Consider the following 16,921-nt stretch of genomic DNA (forward strand, 5'->3'; position numbering starts at 1 on the left):
CATGAAATTGTAAGTTAATTATTATTTGCAAAAAAAAAAAAAGTTTATGAGTTTGAACATCAAATATCTTGTCTTTGTAGTGCATTCAATTGAATATGGGTTGAAAAGGATTTGCAAATCATTGTATTCCGTTTATATTTACATCTAACACAATTTCCCAACTCATATGGAAACGGGGTTTGTATATATATATATATATATAAATAAAATAAATACTTGAATTTCAGTGTTCATTTATTTACACATATACACACATAACACTCTCTACTCATTGTTGTATTTGAAAGTGCAATGCTTTGCAGCCAGTTGCACAGCCTTTGAAGGAGCATAGGTATGGGCAGTGTAATATTCTGGGTTGGAGTCAATAACGAGGCGAGGTGACAAAGTTACGTCTCTTTACTTCATACTTCAGAACCGACTCCCACACTTGCCGTCAGGGTGCGCAATACAACGTAAACCGTTGGCCAACCAAAAAGTAACCACAGAACACTATACGGTATAGTGTTCTGTGGTTACATTTTGGTTGGTCAAGCGGACGTGACGACAGGCTGTCCTCACTCAGGTCCGCACGGACTTGGAGGGGGCGTGCCTTTAGTCCGGCTGGAAATCGGGAGAAATTCGGGAGAATGGTTGTCCCGGGAGATTTTCGGGAGAGGCACTGAAATTCGGGAGTCTCCCGGAAAATTCGGGAGAGTTGGCAAGTATGACAGGCGCGTTTGTAAATCACACAACAATACCTTAAGACAGGGGTGTCAAACTGAAATACAGAGTGGGCAAAAATTTAAAACTGAACTAAGCCGTGGGCCAAGGTTGAAAAAATTACCTTTTAATAGGGACCCAAACAAGTTTTGCATTAAATATTGAACAAGCAAGGCTTATATAACTTTATAGTGACATGCAAAATCGAGTTTCAAATAATAATAATAATAATAAAAAAATATCAATGGCATATCAAATACAATTTAAATAAAAATGTAATGCCTCTTTTCTATTTGCTGCCTTCTGAGGTAAATATCAACATTAACTTTTTCCACAGGCTAATAAATTTGAAAATAAAATAATGAATAAACCAACCATTCAGGACTTTAAACTGCTCAGTTTGCAACACACTGATCTAATCTGATGTGCCCAAGCCAGATACCTGCCATATTTTCTTGGATGCTAGTTCATTACTGTCCGGGCTCAGGCTTTGAGCTGAGGCAACCTTCATTATCAAACGAAGGTGCTCATCAGTCATTAAATCTTGTAGTCCACCCGGACCACAGTCTTGGGGGCGTGCCTTAAAGGCACTGCGTTTAACGTCCGCTTTTCATCCTGTCTAACAACGTGCCGGCCCGGTCACAAGATATGTGCGGCTTCTCTATGCACACACACGTGAATGCAACGCATACTTAATCAACAGTGATACAGGTTACACTGAGGGTGACCGTATGAATAACTTTAACACAGTTAGAAATATGCGCCACACTGTGAATGTCCGTGCGTCGGTTGAGGTGGCCGGGGTTGGGGGGGCGGGGTTTGGTGGGAGCGGGGGTGTATATTGCAGCCCGGAAGAGTTAGGGCTGCATGGGATTTTGGGTATTTGTTCTGTTGTGTTTATGTTGTGTTATGGTGCGGATGTTCTCCCGAAATGTGTTTGTCATTCTTGTTTGGTGTGGATTCACAGTGTGGCGCATATTTCTAACAGTGTTAAAGGTATTATACGGTCACCCTCAGTGTAACCTGTATCGCTGTTGATAAAGTATGCGTTTGTATTCATTTGTGTGTGCATGCAGAAGATGCACATGTTATGTGACCGGGCCAGCACTCGCTGGACTGGATGAAAAGCCGACGTGACGAATTTCGAGAGGGGCACTGAAATTAAGTAGTCTCCCGGGAGGGTTGGCAAGTATGAGAATTAGCGGTGAATGCAGTGTTACCGCAGCACCGCCGCTGTATATAATCAGTGGGCCAGCTCTAGTGTTAATTTGATATTGCCTCAAGGGCCAAGTGAAATTACACGGCGGGCCAGAGTTTGACACCCATGCCTTAAGAGAATTCTTCCCATGGATGTGATTGTGATAGGCAGTGTGTGATTACAAATATTGCTTTATGGATGTGACTGTGAAATGGCCAGGCAACTCCGCCATTAGCGTGCAGCTGAAAGATGGAACCATCCCCTCGTGCCCCAAACAGTTTATCGTATTGTCTACTTTCTCATGTCGATTAAAGATTTGATTAATTTATGATGGCTCAGGTGTGATTCACTACAATAGGGCCCCCACAGCACACTGGATTCTAGTTCATTGAAATACCACAACACTGGATATTGTTCAAAGGAGATACATTTTAATTTAAAAATTTGCACACAAAACACAGCAAACAAATGTAAAATGCACAGCAAACTATTTACAATATACCGTATTTTTCGAAGTATAAGTCGCACCGGAGTATAAGTCGCACCTGCCGAAAACGCATAATAAAGAAGGAAAAAAACATATATACTGTAAGTCGCACTGGAGTATAAATCGCATTTTTTGGGGAAATGTATTTCATAAAACCCAACACCAATAATAAACATTTGAAAGGCAATTTAAAATGAATAAAGAATAGTGAACAACAGGCTGAATAAGTGTACGTTATATGAGGCATAAATAACAAACTGAGAACGTGCCTGGTATGTTAACGTAACATATTATGGTAAGAGTCCTTCAAATAACTATAACATATAGAACATGCTATACGTTTACCAAACAATCTGTCACTCCTAATCGCTAAATCCAATGAAATCTTATACGTCTAGTCTCTTACGTAAATGAGCTAAATAATATTATTTGATATTTTACGCTAATGTGTTAATAATTTCACACAATAGTCGCTCCTGAGTATAAGTCGCACCCCCGGCCAAACTATGAAAAAAACTGCGACTTATAGTCCGAAAAATACGGTTGCTCTTTTAAATAACAACTTCACAGTGAAGTCATCTACTGGAGAGCTTGGAGCAAATGGACGTTTTTTTTTAATTAATTTTTTCCGCGCATGCGTACTAGGTCGCGTTGCGCCGGCGGACGGAGGGGGGCGGGGGTCTTAAACGGTGGCATTGTTGTGTGTGGACACGGATAAGGTTAGGTGTGATTTACCCAGGATAACCTTAGTGTAAACGGGGCCTCAATCTCAGCAGCCTGTCTGGAATAGTTAACTAATAAATAACTTTATGTTTTTACTCCGACAGTTTCAGGGAGATGGTGAAGTACTTTGGGATGAAGCCAAAGCCAGGAGACACAGATGTGGCCCCGAATTTCGTCTTTATGCTCTGGTACGAGTTTTGTAATGACTTCAAGAACGCTTGGATACGACAAAGCAAGAACATCTCAAAAGAGAGGTGAGTCGCTTTGTTCGCCAGCAAGTTTGCCGGTGGGGTTCTTCTTAAAACTGTGTGCATGCAGTACTGTGTATACAGTATACCCAATGTCATCAGGAACAATATTCTCTTATCATTGCAAAAGCAAACACTAAGAGCCCGGTCTACTAAGATCCAATCAACATGTGATAAGTAACGCGTGCAAACTATAAAATGGTATGTACTATTAGTGGTTGGGTTGCGAGTAATCTCCCTGGTCTGTATGTACAGTTGATAACAAGTGCTAAGGTGGTGCAGGCCGCCCTATTTGAATCAAACGTTGTCGCCATGGAGACACTCATTATCCTCTACATTTATGGCATCATCTGGTCCAACCTGTGATGATTCGTCAGGTTTTTGATATGCACCTCACAAATATAACATGTACCATCTTTTCTAGGAAACACTGAAACGCAATCTAAATAACAACCTATTTTTAGCACGCTGAAAGTGCAGTGTTGTGATGGTGTGTCTGGAATGATCCAGAAATGCATGCAAGAATGCATGAAAATGCATGTTGCAGGAAGTTTTTTCCTGTAGAAGATATGTTATTAATACAGCTGTGGGAAAAAACTAACACCAAAAGAGAAATGCGAGCAGACACCAAAATGAATCGATGACATTAGTTTTGATCAGCTCATTAATTGAGAACTGCACTTTTTTGGAATTTTGTCTATCATTCAGACAAGCACACATTTTTCTTTTTTTATGCATCCTAACTTGTGAAAAAAATGCTAGCAAAAGTCATCAATGTTTTATTCTGTTAGTATTCTAACAGGCACATTCATAATAACATGTAACATTTACGTATTTTTAAAGTTGAGCACAAACAAGCGTCTTTTCGTGTCTTTCTCGTCTTAGTTGAATATCAAAGTTGCCCAACGTCTCAGTTTATGGCCGCAACCTTCTACTATACAAGTGAGACTCTTGAGTTATAATCTAGAATTAACTTTCACCAACACAGAGGCGATGCAGCATCTTACCAGCTCAGAATGTCAATAGCTGCTATGATCAAGAAACCGCTAAAAATAGTTCCTCAGTGTTAGCGCTTCTAACAATATTGATAACACTTAGTCAATATTCAGGTCAGGTCATGACTTGTAAATAGAGTATTGTTGGGGGCTTTTAGATGTTTTTAGAGGGCTTAATAGGCTAACTTCTATTAGCTTCACTGTTAGCCACCTTGTACTTGCCATATATTACTATTTTGAATGCATTAAAAAAAGAAAGGCATGTGTGTTCTTGTCTCACAGAGGGACCGTGAATGAAAGGAAAAATTCCCCCCAAAAATGCAATTTCTCTTAAAGTCGATCAGCTCTGTAAAATTATAAAATGTCATTGCTGAATAGACAATATGTCAAATATTTTCATTTATCACATCTAAATATGTTGATACACACACACACAGATGGAATATTCTCTCTCTCAATCATCTGTCATTGCAAGGCGATTGACTAATTTCTGTGCCAGTTTGCACAAGCATTAAAGACGTGCTAAATAAAGAAGCAAAACCACAGCCGCAGAACAGATCTAGTCTTGATCATTCACATTGCATATTTCTCCCAGGATTGTGAGCATTCTGGTAATCAGCATACATTGTGCATATACATGAAGACAGACATGCTAAATGGATGGTGGATGAATTGTATGAGGGGCCGTTAGGGACATTATTCAGAATTACCTCTTACATACACTACTGAAATGCTCTCACACAAACAACTGAAATCTTTTTCTTTTATACACACTACTGAAACACTCTTATAAACACTACTGAAATGCTCTTACATACACTACTGAAATGCTCTCACATAAACAACTGAAATGTTTTTCTTTTATACACACTACTGAAACACTCTTATAAACACTACTGAAATGCTCTTACATACACTACTGAAATGCTCTTATAAATACTACTGAAACACTCTTACATACACTACTGAAACACTCTTGTAAACACTACTGAAATGCTCTTACATACACTACTGAAACACTCTTATAAACACTACTGAAATGCTCTTACATACACTACTGAAACACTCTTATAAACACTACTGAAATGCTCTTACATATACTACTGAAACACTCTTATAAACACTACTGAAACACTCTTATAAACACTACTGAAACATTCTTACATACACTACTGAAACACTCTTATAAACACTACTGAAACATTCTTACATACACTACTGAAACACTCTTATGAACACTACTGAAACATTCTTACATACACTACTGAAACACTCTTATAAACACTACTGAAACATTCTTACATACACTACTGAAACACTCTTATAAACACTACTGAAATGTTTTTGTCTCACGCACACACACACACGCACACACACCTGGAATTATTTTTCACTAGTATGTATAAACGGATTTCACCTGTGTGTGTGTGTGTGCTTTTTACACGTCCGTGTGAGAGACAACAATTTCAGTAGTATGTGTGCAAAGATTTCAGTTATGTGTATGAGCGCATCTTACCAGTGTGTATGCAAGCATTTTACCAGTGTGTGTAAGAGCATTTTACCAGTGTGTGTAAGAGCATCTTACCAGTGTGTGTAAGAGCATCTTACTAGTGTGTGTGAGCGATGTTGCATTCCGGTTCCGGTCACCAATAATCCCCGCCCCTTTTCAGACAAGTTTTTTTTTTTTTTTTTTTTTTTTTTTTAAAGCCAAGTTGTTGACAAAATGTCTCCCGACAAGTAGCTTAACCGAGGCGGGAGCTCCACTTCATAATTTGAGGGCTTCAGCGGAGAATATAAGAACACTTTCAATGCAACAAGGGTCGGGCTGCCGCCGTGGGTCGCCCCTGCAGGACGCAGCACCTGAGCGGCCACACAGGTGCCTTTCTCCTCCCGACAGCCAAGCAGCCTGGAGCAAATGTTACCTGGCGAGTTTACACTGCAGCATCATCAAGTGCAACGTTTCAGTTCATGGACATCGAAGCAAGAGGAGGAAAAGGTAATTAGACATTATTTATTTCTAAATGATTGTTGAATCCCTCGAAATGTAAGGCGACATGGCATTGTAGTGAGCTACAATGGTAACATGTCGAAATGTGAGTCACGTCGTGGTACGTCAGTAGCTAATCAAATACTAATGATAATGGATTACAATTATTTAGCGTTTTTCTATCGACGTGATAAGGGGTCCCCAAACTACGGCCCGCGGGCCGGTTACGGTCCACCAAAGTCCAACATCTGGTCCGCTGGGGGAAAAAAAGTTGTATGATTATTTTCAATCTGTCTTTTCTAATCCATATTTTGGTGTCCCCTAGCCGCTCAGGCAAATCATATTGTCTAAAAATGCATTTCCCTGTATGACTTATATTGTCTTGGCTGTTTTCATGTGATCTGATTGTTACATTCTTATTCCAGAGTCACCACACAGCTGTGTGACCATTTCAACAAGGACAGAATAAACAACCTCTGGATTCATGGAACTTCTCTGCACACAAATATATTAATTGGAATATTCAATCAATTTCACATAAACATATTAAATATCCTTTTTTTTTTGCTCAAAAAAGGTTCCTTATGCCTCATTGGCGTTGTTAGGCCTGTTTTAGGGGGGCTCAAGCCCCCCTAAAATATTCTTAAGCCCCCCTAAATAATTTGGGGACAATTTTTTTTTTTTTTTTTTACAAATACATGCCGACATATTCATTATAAAGTGGCCCGAATATGAGTTTAAATAAATAATTATATAACCTGTCATTATTCACTCAGTTTCCCCTCACTTCATAGCGTAAGGTAGAGAGCCCCTTTAGTGCGTCGGTATCCAATCCATTCCACTTGTTCATATAGAAAATGCCCACATCACTCAAAATCCAGTCCGCATTTTCTTTGCGACCTTGCTGCACGAAACCTTGTGTCTGCAATTGTAAATAATTTAGTTTTTAAGTTTTGTGTTTCTGGTAGAGTCTATATAAAGTAATATACATTATCCTATTGTTAAAATAATGAAAAAAACATCATTAAATATATTTGTTTTATTGTATTGTATTTTCAGAGGGAGGAAAAACCAAGACATTTAATATCAAATGTAAAATTAATAAATACATAAAAAGAAAAAGAAAAACAATGGTTAAAAGCCATTGTCCCGGGGAGCATTTCATTTCGTCACGTGCATTTTTTTTACCGTCCCCGGGACTACGTTAATCTCAAGCCCTGGAAGTTACATTTTATTGTTTGCATTATTTGTTTCAGCATTGCACTTTGAAGATGATCCCTCAACTCTTTGACAGCTTTGGCTCTTTTTCAGATCAGCAGACGGACTCTAAGTCTTTCTTATTTACAGTATATATAAACCTTTCTCATTTCTATTCAGACTTACATATATATTTAATTTCCTTAACGGCTTGCCATAATATATATATATATATATATCATATCATCATAGGCATCCGTCCGTCAGTAGTGACGATGGGTTGCGCCTGGGGGAGTTCATTCTCAATGATTCCTCCCACCGTCGAAGCTGGCGCCAATCGGGTGGAACTTAAGACTGCCAGCTTCAGTGTTGTTTCCTCCCTTTAGGGGGGAGGCTGGAGTGACCTCTCCGTGGCGCAAGCCTGGGCAGAAAGTATGGAGATCTTGGGTTGCCCAGACATCAAGATCCCCCTCTCGGCCGTGACGATGTGGCCCAGAGGAAAGCAAGGCAATACATCTGGCATCGGCTTGGCTGCAGGAGCTGCCGGCAGGGGGTCAGCAATGACACCCAGCCGCCTCAGGGGCTCCACTCCTGATTTTCTGTCTGGGTTTACTCCCATAGCCTTTCCTTCTCCCAAAGGTACCACAAGGCAGCGGGTGGGGGGGGCAGGGGGAATGACGACTATTTGACCCATAGATGGGGCAGTGGTTGGCGGATGCCAGGGCGTGTCCACACACCGGTGGGCCTGCACACCTCGCCTCTGGGGCCCACTGCTGCTCCGAGATCCCCTACAGTTTAGCCTGAGACCGCAAGGTCCCAGTTACCGTGTGTGGCCGCGAGGAGGCACTGTAGGGGTCTTGGTGGTGGAGAGGCTGTGTACCAGCAGGAGGAGGCTTACGCACTCGGCTCCTCTTTTCACCCACCCAGGGGCTAGCTGGCGGCGATAGCTGTAAGCAGAGAGTAGCAAGCAGGGGCAGCATGCAGCATGCACTAACTACAAGCACTTCTGCCACATATCTAACGCACTGACGCATCACACGCACCCTGTGCGCGAGCACTCACACACATATATATATATATATATATATATATATATATATATATATGTATATATATATATATATATATATATATATATATATATATATATATATATATATATATATATATATTATATTTAAGCCAAATTATCCCGATCCAGATATTATTTTAATTCAAGTAACTAAGTAATATTTCCAGGGCTTTAATTTACAACCATTTTAGTCACATATGTGCCCAAAATGTAATCTGTGCAACTTCAAAATATTTGGGAACAAACAATTATTGTATTGTGAGCTAAAGTGGTGGCATTAGCCTCTATGTTGTGAAGTAATAACATAAAGGCTAATGCCACCACTTTCATTGTGTTTCAGTGTATCTTGAAGGATCATACAAGTAATTGTTTCTTGTTGATGCTGTAAACAAAATATCACTGTGCAAAGCCATGTTTGTTGTTGTACTGAACACAGATTGAAAATAAACCGACTGAAATAATAATAATAACAATGAATTATTTATAAGTCTTTGTTAGCCGTTTGTGAAGTGTTTTGCTCGTGCGCTACGTTCGCTCGCATCCTGTGCATCTCCTGGGGGCTAAGCCCCCCCTGTCCTTAAAAGCTAGTGACGCCCCTGTTATGCCTTATTATTTATATACTTTTCAATGCTTCTTGTAGTCAGACAATATATATTGTTTGTCTAAAATTATAGTTTAAGTTAATGTGTTAATATTTACACCTAGCCTAAATACAATAATCATAAGACAAAAAAATTGTGTAGCACAAACATTTGGGACAAGTTTGGGGAGATTTTGACAAAGTGTGTGTGATGGTGGGGGCTGGATGACATTACTCGTCAGAACATAAAATAACTTAAAAACCTCAACGGTAGAAACATAAATGTTTACAGCACAAACATATTGCAGTGTTATTTTGATATTTGCAATAATAAAGTGGGCAACTTCATATATGTCTGTATAACAGGTTCCTTTATTTATTTTTTTACAAAATGTTAATTTGCAGAATACACTGCACAAGAGAAGAAAACATTTTAACAAACCTTATATATCACATATTGTTCACTGAATAAAGTGCAGAATTGAAGTGAAAATGTCTATTCCATAGTTGCCATCATTTTCAAGTGGGTTCACTTGTTGAAAAATGTTCATTGTTGTCTCATTAATGTTTACATCTATGTCTGGAATTACACACCGACAAGTATTGAAAGCATATGAATAAGACATAAGGAACCTTTCTGAGCCAAAAAAGGTTGTTTTCAACACACTGTTGAAAATAATAATCACAATGTTTCTATGTGAAATTGATTGAATATTCCAATTAATATATTTGTGTGCAGAGAAGTTCCATGAATCCAGAGGTTGTTTATTCTGTCCTTGTTGAAATGGTCACACAGCTGTGTGGTGACTCTGGAATAAGAATGTAACAATCAGATCACATGAAAACAGCCAAGACAATATAAGTCATACAGGGAAATGCATTTTTAGACAATATGATTTGCCTGAGCGGCTAGGGGACACCAAAAAATGGATTAGAGAAGACAGATTGAAAATAATCATACAACTTCTTTTTTTTCCAGCGGACCAGATGTTGGACTTTGGTGGACCGTAACCGGCCCGCGGGCCGTAGTTTGGGGACCACTTATCAAGTCGATAGAAAAACGCTAAATAATTGTAATCCATTATCATTAGTATTTGATTAGCTACTGACGTACCACGACGTGACTCACATTTCGACATATTACCATTGTAGCGCACTACAATGCCATGTTGCCTTACATTTCGAGGGATTCAACAATCATTTAGAAATAAATAATGTCTAATTACCTTTTCCTCCTCTTGCTTCGATGTCCATGAACTGAAACGTTGCACTTGATGATGCTGCAGTGTAATCTCGCAAGGTAACATTTGCTCCAGGCTGCTTGGCTGTCGGGAGGAGAAAGGCACCTGTGTGGCCGCTCAGGTGCCGCGTCCTGCAGGGGCGACCCACGGCGGCAACCCGACCCTTGTTGCATTGAAAGTGTTCTTATATTCTCCGCTGAAGCCCTCAAATTATGAAGTGGAGCTCCCGCCTCGGTTAAGCTACTTGTCGGCAGACATTTTGTCAACAACTTGGCTTTAAAAAAAAAAAAAAAAAAAAAAAAAAAAAAACTTGTCTGAAAAGTGGCGGGGATTATTGGTGACCGGAACCGGAATGCAACATCGCTCACACACACTAGTAAGATGCTCTTACACACACTAGTAAGATGCTCTTACACACACTGGTAAAATGCTCTTACACACACTGGTAAAATGCTTGCATACACACTGGTAAGATGTGCTCATACACATAACTGAAATCTTTGCACACATACTACTGAAATTGTTGTCTCTCACACGGACGTGTAAAAAGCACACACACACACACAGGTGAAATCCGTGTATACATACTAGTGAAAAATAATTCCAGGTGTGTGTGCGTGTGTGTGTGTGCGTGAGACAAAAACATTTCAGTAGTGTTTATAAGAGTGTTTCAGTAGTGTATGTAAGAATGTTTCAGTAGTGTTTATAAGAGTGTTTCAGTAGTGTATGTAAGAGTGTTTCAGTAGTGTTTATAAGAGTGTTTCAGTAGTGTTTATAAGAATGTTTCAGTAGTGTTTATAAGAGTGTTTCAGTAGTGTTTATAAGAGTGTTTCAGTAGTGTATGTAAGAGTGTTTCAGTAGTGTTTATAAGAGTGTTTCAGTAGTGTTTATAAGAATGTTTCAGTAGTGTTTATAAGAGTGTTTCAGTAGTGTTTATAAGAGTGTTTCAGTAGTATATGTAAGAGCATTTCAGTAGTGTTTATAAGAGTGTTTCAGTAGTGTATGTAAGAGCATTTCAGTAGTGTTTATAAGAGTGTTTCAGTAGTGTATGTAAGAGCATTTCAGTAGTGTTTATAAGAGTGTTTCAGTAGTGTATGTAAGAGTGTTTCAGTAGTATTTATAAGAGCATTTCAGTAGTGTATGTAAGAGCATTTCAGTAGTATTTATAAGAGTGTTTCAGTCGTGTGTATAAAAGAAAAACATTTCAGTTGTTTATGTGAGAGCATTTCAGTAGTGTATGTAAGAGCATTTCAGTAGTGTTTATAAGAGTGTTTCAGTAGTGTGTATAAAAGGAAAAGATTTCAGTTGTTTGTGTGAGAGCATTTCAGTAGTGTATGTAAGAGGTAATTCTGAATAATGTCCCTAACGGCCCCTCATAGAATTGTGCATGGATTGTGCTCTCTGTTTTGCACACTTAAGAGATGCAAACGTCTGCACTTTAGCTTAGTAGGTCAGCTTTGCATTTGCTATCAAGTGTTTGAATACATGAAAATCTTTAGTAGATATGTCCCTAAAAGAACTATACTGAACACAAATATAAATTCACCACTTGTTTTTGCTCCCATGTTCATGAATTGAACTCAAAGACCTAAAACTTTTATTATTTACACAAAATAGCTATTTCTCTCACAGGTGTGGCATATCAAGATGCTGATTAAGCAGCATGAATATTGCACAGGTGTGCCTTAGGCTGCCCACAATATATATGTGTGTATATATATATATATATATGTGTGTATATATATACAAACTGTATATATATGTATATATCTTAGGGATATCTTCTTCAGAGATTCTTCCTTGGAAGGAATCTTAATGTACCTCACAAAACGATTTGTTACATATCCACGTGATACATGTCTCACAATAACGATCATTTATTGATATATCAGTGGGTAAAACTCAAACAAACAGTTTAAAAAAAACAGCATATTCCTTATTCAGCTTTGTCCTAGCCACGCTATAAAATCTAAAGTGAGTGTACACTTTTTAGATTTAAACCTTGCTGACTTTTAATTTGACTTCATCATACAGATGTACATTCATACAATTTATACATACATACACACACACATTCAGTACATATGAACATACAAACGTACATAGGCGCGCACATACATACGTGCACACACACACTGTTCATGCAATAACACCCACATTCAATGTACATGCATATGTACATAGACACTGAAAACTTTGTTTGTACATTTACTGTACAAACAAACATACACATGCACATATATATACATACATGCATACAAACACAGTTCAGCAAACACATATTCATAGACGTGTACACAATCACACTACTACAACTACACGCCCATATAACATAAAACACAGGCACACTGCTAAAGCTTAAACTATTTTACCATAACAATGTAAAAGGTTAATATAGCTCGCTCCTTTCCCCCCCTCCCCCCTTTCTTTTGTAATCTATTTATTCATTAAATGTATTGTTGCATTTCAAGTGATAATAATGATGATGATTGAGGTAAATACTGTTATTCATTATCAATATTTTTATTTCTATTGGTACTATTATTGTTTCAATTGTAGTGCAATATTGTTCATTGTCATTATGGTTTTATTACTATTTACTACACTAATTTGTTTTTCTTTATACTTACTGGTATCATATATGTGTATGTATCATATTTTCTCATGTAGCTATGTTGTTTTTGTTTTTTGTTGGTGTCTCTCTGCCGTTCCCCGTCCACCATTCCCTCCCCTGTCTTCTTTGTTTTCTTCTTTCTATCACCTTCTGCTCCGGTCCACTTGCGCCAAAGCATAAATATATCCAAACACTTAATAAAGTCTAATACAAATAATGCAACAAGTGAAGTGTCCCACACTTCTCTTTTGTAAAGTAAATCTGTAAAGCAGATATGGACATCCACATCAATAATATGATTTGCCTGAGGGGCTGGACAGGACGGATTAAATAATAATAATAATAATTTGACTTTATCACACAGGTCGCCATACTAGCACCGTTGTTTATGTTTCCTTCTTCTGTTACTTTGGCCCATTTTTATATTGCGTTTCCTTAAATGAGAAAGTGGCCCCCAGCTACAGTGCTTTGACCTATGTAGTTGTTTTAATCTATAAGCCAGCATTAATACAACAGAGTTCACTGTAATCAAACTTTTCACATCAACATTTTAGAGTGCATGCTGGATGTTGAGTGCATGCTGGATGTTGACTCATGATACTTGCAAATTAAGCTCTTGCCATCTTGGGGAGTTCATAAAAACAGCAGGAGGTTGCCTACAGCCACAGCTTTTGATTCTAATGTTTGTTTGTTTTCATCCAGGGCTAATTAGAGTCCCTAGTGGTTATGTGCTTTTAAAGACCACACACACATTGACTATAGCAGTATATTGAACAGAAGCGTTAAATAGTAAATGGGACTGTATTTATATAGCGCTTTACTATACATGTATGCTACCCAAAATGCTTTACATCAGGGGTCACCAACGCGGTCCCCGCGGGCACCAGGTAGCCCGTAAGGACCAGATGAGTAGCCCGCTGGCCTGTTCTAAAAATAGCTCAAATAGCAGCACTTACCAGTGAGCTGCCTCTATTTTTTAAATTGTATTTATTTACCAGCAAGCTGGTCTCGCTTTGCTCGACATATTTAATTCTGAGAGAGACAAAACTCAAATAGAATTTGAAAATACAAGAAAATATTTGAAAGACTTGGTCTTCACTAACTGACAAAGAAACAGATAACAGATTTGGTGTCCAGTTCAAAGTGTGACATGATTTATTTAAAAATTTGAGAGTTGACTTTTGTATTTTACATGAGTTATTATTTGTACAAACATGGTGCAAAGTAATTCATGATTTGTTAAAAAATGTTAGTGGCTAGCTAGTTAAAATGGGATATTGTGATTTCACAAGACTGTCTTAGAAGTGATCATTTGAAAATGTTCAATTTGAAAAATGTGCACTTAGAGAAAATATAAAAATAAAGTGTTGCATATTGATATTTATCTGTTTCTATATATATTTATTGTGAGAAATCATTAAGATCAATCAATCAATCAATGTTTATTTATATAGCCCTAAATCACAAGTGTCTCAAAGGGCTGCACAAGCCACAAAGACATCCTCGGTACAAAGCCCACATAAGGGCAAGGAAAAACTCACCCCAGTGGGACGTCGATGTGAATGACTATGAGAAACCTTGGAGAGGTTAGTGGCTAGCTAGTTAAAATGGGATAACCCCCCCCCTCTAGGGGAGACCGAAAGCAATGGATGTCGAGTGGGTCTGACATAATATTGTGAGAGTCCAGTCCATGGCCCCCCCTCCTCCACAAGGAAAAGGGGAGCAGAGGAGAAAAGAAAAGAAACGGCAGATCAACTGGTCTAACAGGGGGGCTATTTAAAGGCTAGAGTATACAAATGAGTTTTAAGATGGGACTTAAATGCTTCTACTGAGGTAGCATCTCTAATTGTTACCGGGAGGGCATTCCATAGTACTGGAGCCCGAATAGAAAACGCTCTATAGCCCGCAGACTTTTTTTTGGGCTCTGGGAATCACTAATAAGCCGGAGTTCTTTGAACGCAGATTTCTTGCCGGGACATATGGTACAATGCAATCGACAAGCTAGGACGGAGCTAGACCGTGTAGTATTTTATACGTAAGTAGTAAAACCTTAAAGTCACATCTTAAGTGCACAGGAAGCCAGTGCAGGTGAGCCAGTATAGGCGTAATATGATCAAACTTTCTTGTTCTTGTCAAAAGTCTAGCAGCCGCATTTTGTACCAATTGTAGTCTTTTAATGCTAGACATAGGGAGACCCGAAAATAATACGTTACAGTAGTCGAGACGAGACGTAACGAACGCATGAATAATGATCTCAGCGTCGCTAGTGGATAAAATAGAACGAATTTTAGCGATATTACGGAGATGAAAGAAGGCCGTTTTAGTAACACTCTTAATGTGTGATTCAAACGAGAGAGTTGGGTCGAAGATAATACCCAGATTCTTTACTGATTCGCCTTGTGTAATTGTTTGGTTGTCAAATGTTAAGGTGGTATTATTAAATAAATGTCGGTGTTTAGCAGGACCGATAATCAGCATTTCCGTTTTCTTGGCGTTGAGTTGCAAGAAGTTAGCGGACATCCATTGTTTAATTTCATTAAGACACGCCTCCAGCTGACTACAATCCGGCGTGTTGGTCAGCTTTAGGGGCATGTAGAGTTGGGTGTCATCAGCATAACAATGAAAACTAACACCGTATTTGCGTATGATGTCGCCTAGCGGCAGCATGTAAATACTAAAGAGTGCAGGGCCAAGAACCGAACCCTGAGGAACTCCGCACGTTACCTTAACATAGTCCGAGGTCACATTATTATGGGAGACGCATTGCATCCTGTCAGTAAGATAAGAGTTAAACCACGACAAAGCTAAGTCTGACATACCAATACGTGTTTTGATACGCTCTAATAAAATATTATGATCGACGGTATCGAAAGCAGCGCTTAGATGACGCATCAGAATCCATGGTTAGCAGTAGATCATTAGTCATTTTTGCGAGGGCTGTCTCCGTAGAGTGATTTGCCCTGAAACCGGATTGAAAAGGTTCACAGAGATTGTTAGACACTAAGTGTTCATTTAGCTGCTGTGCGACAATTTTTTAGAGGATTTTCGAAATAAAGGGAAGGTGGGACACCGGTCGGTAGTTTACCATGAGGTCAGGATCAAGGTTAGGTCTTTTGAGCAGAGGATGAATAACCGTTTTCTTGAATGCTAGGGGAACAGTGCCAGAGGAAAGTGATAAGTTTATAATATTTAGCACTGATGGACCTAATAATACAAAAAGCTCCTTGATAAGTTTCCCAGGAAGTGGGTCAAGTAAACATGTTGTTTGTTTTATCCCACTTACACGCCGTAATAGTTCCTCTAATGTTATTTCATCAAAAAGAGAGAGACTATTTTGTATTGCAGTATCCGTCGTAGATACAGTTGTATCTGTGTTAATAGAACCCAGTTGTAGCTGGGATGCTTTCTAATGAGTTCAATTTTCTTATTAAAGAAATTCATAAAGTCATCTGCCGAGTGGGTGGAGCTATTGGGAGGAGTCCCTTGTTGGGTTAGCGATGCTACTGTACTAAACAAAAATTTAGGGTCGTTTTTGTTGAGGCGGATGAGATTTGAGTAATATTTAGCTTTAGCTAAGGTAAGCATGCGTTTATACGATATTAAACTATCACTCCATGCTTGATGGAAAACCTCAAGCTTGGTCGCGCGCCATTTGCGTTCCAACTTTCTACATGATAATTTATGAGCTCTGGTTTCTTCTGTAAACCATGGGGTGCGCCTTTTAGGGGCCCTTTTTTGTTTTAGCGGTGCTATACTATCAATGGTTTTGCGCAGGGCATTGTCAAAGTTGTTAGTTAGGTTATCAATAGAGCCGACATAATTTGGGAATGGTGCCATTACCGAAGGCAGTAGGTCAGCAAGAGTCATCGTTGTGGCAGCA

General features: G+C 38.8%; 1 protein-coding gene across 2 annotated transcripts in view; it reads left to right on the forward strand.

The window, feature by feature from the left end:
• LOC133611749 (formin-like) overlaps nucleotides 1-16,921 on the forward strand; it is a 179,558-nt gene that overhangs the window by 151,100 nt on the left and 11,537 nt on the right. For both annotated transcript variants that reach the window (XM_061968839.2, XM_061968841.2), the window contains one exon: nucleotides 3,212-3,361. In XM_061968839.2, coding sequence (XP_061824823.2) covers nucleotides 3,212-3,361 — 150 coding nt within the window. The remainder of the gene's footprint in view (nucleotides 1-3,211; nucleotides 3,362-16,921) is intronic.

The sequence above is a fragment of the Nerophis lumbriciformis genome, linkage group LG08, assembly GCF_033978685.3.
Source record: "Nerophis lumbriciformis linkage group LG08, RoL_Nlum_v2.1, whole genome shotgun sequence".
Taxonomy (NCBI): domain Eukaryota; kingdom Metazoa; phylum Chordata; class Actinopteri; order Syngnathiformes; family Syngnathidae; genus Nerophis; species Nerophis lumbriciformis.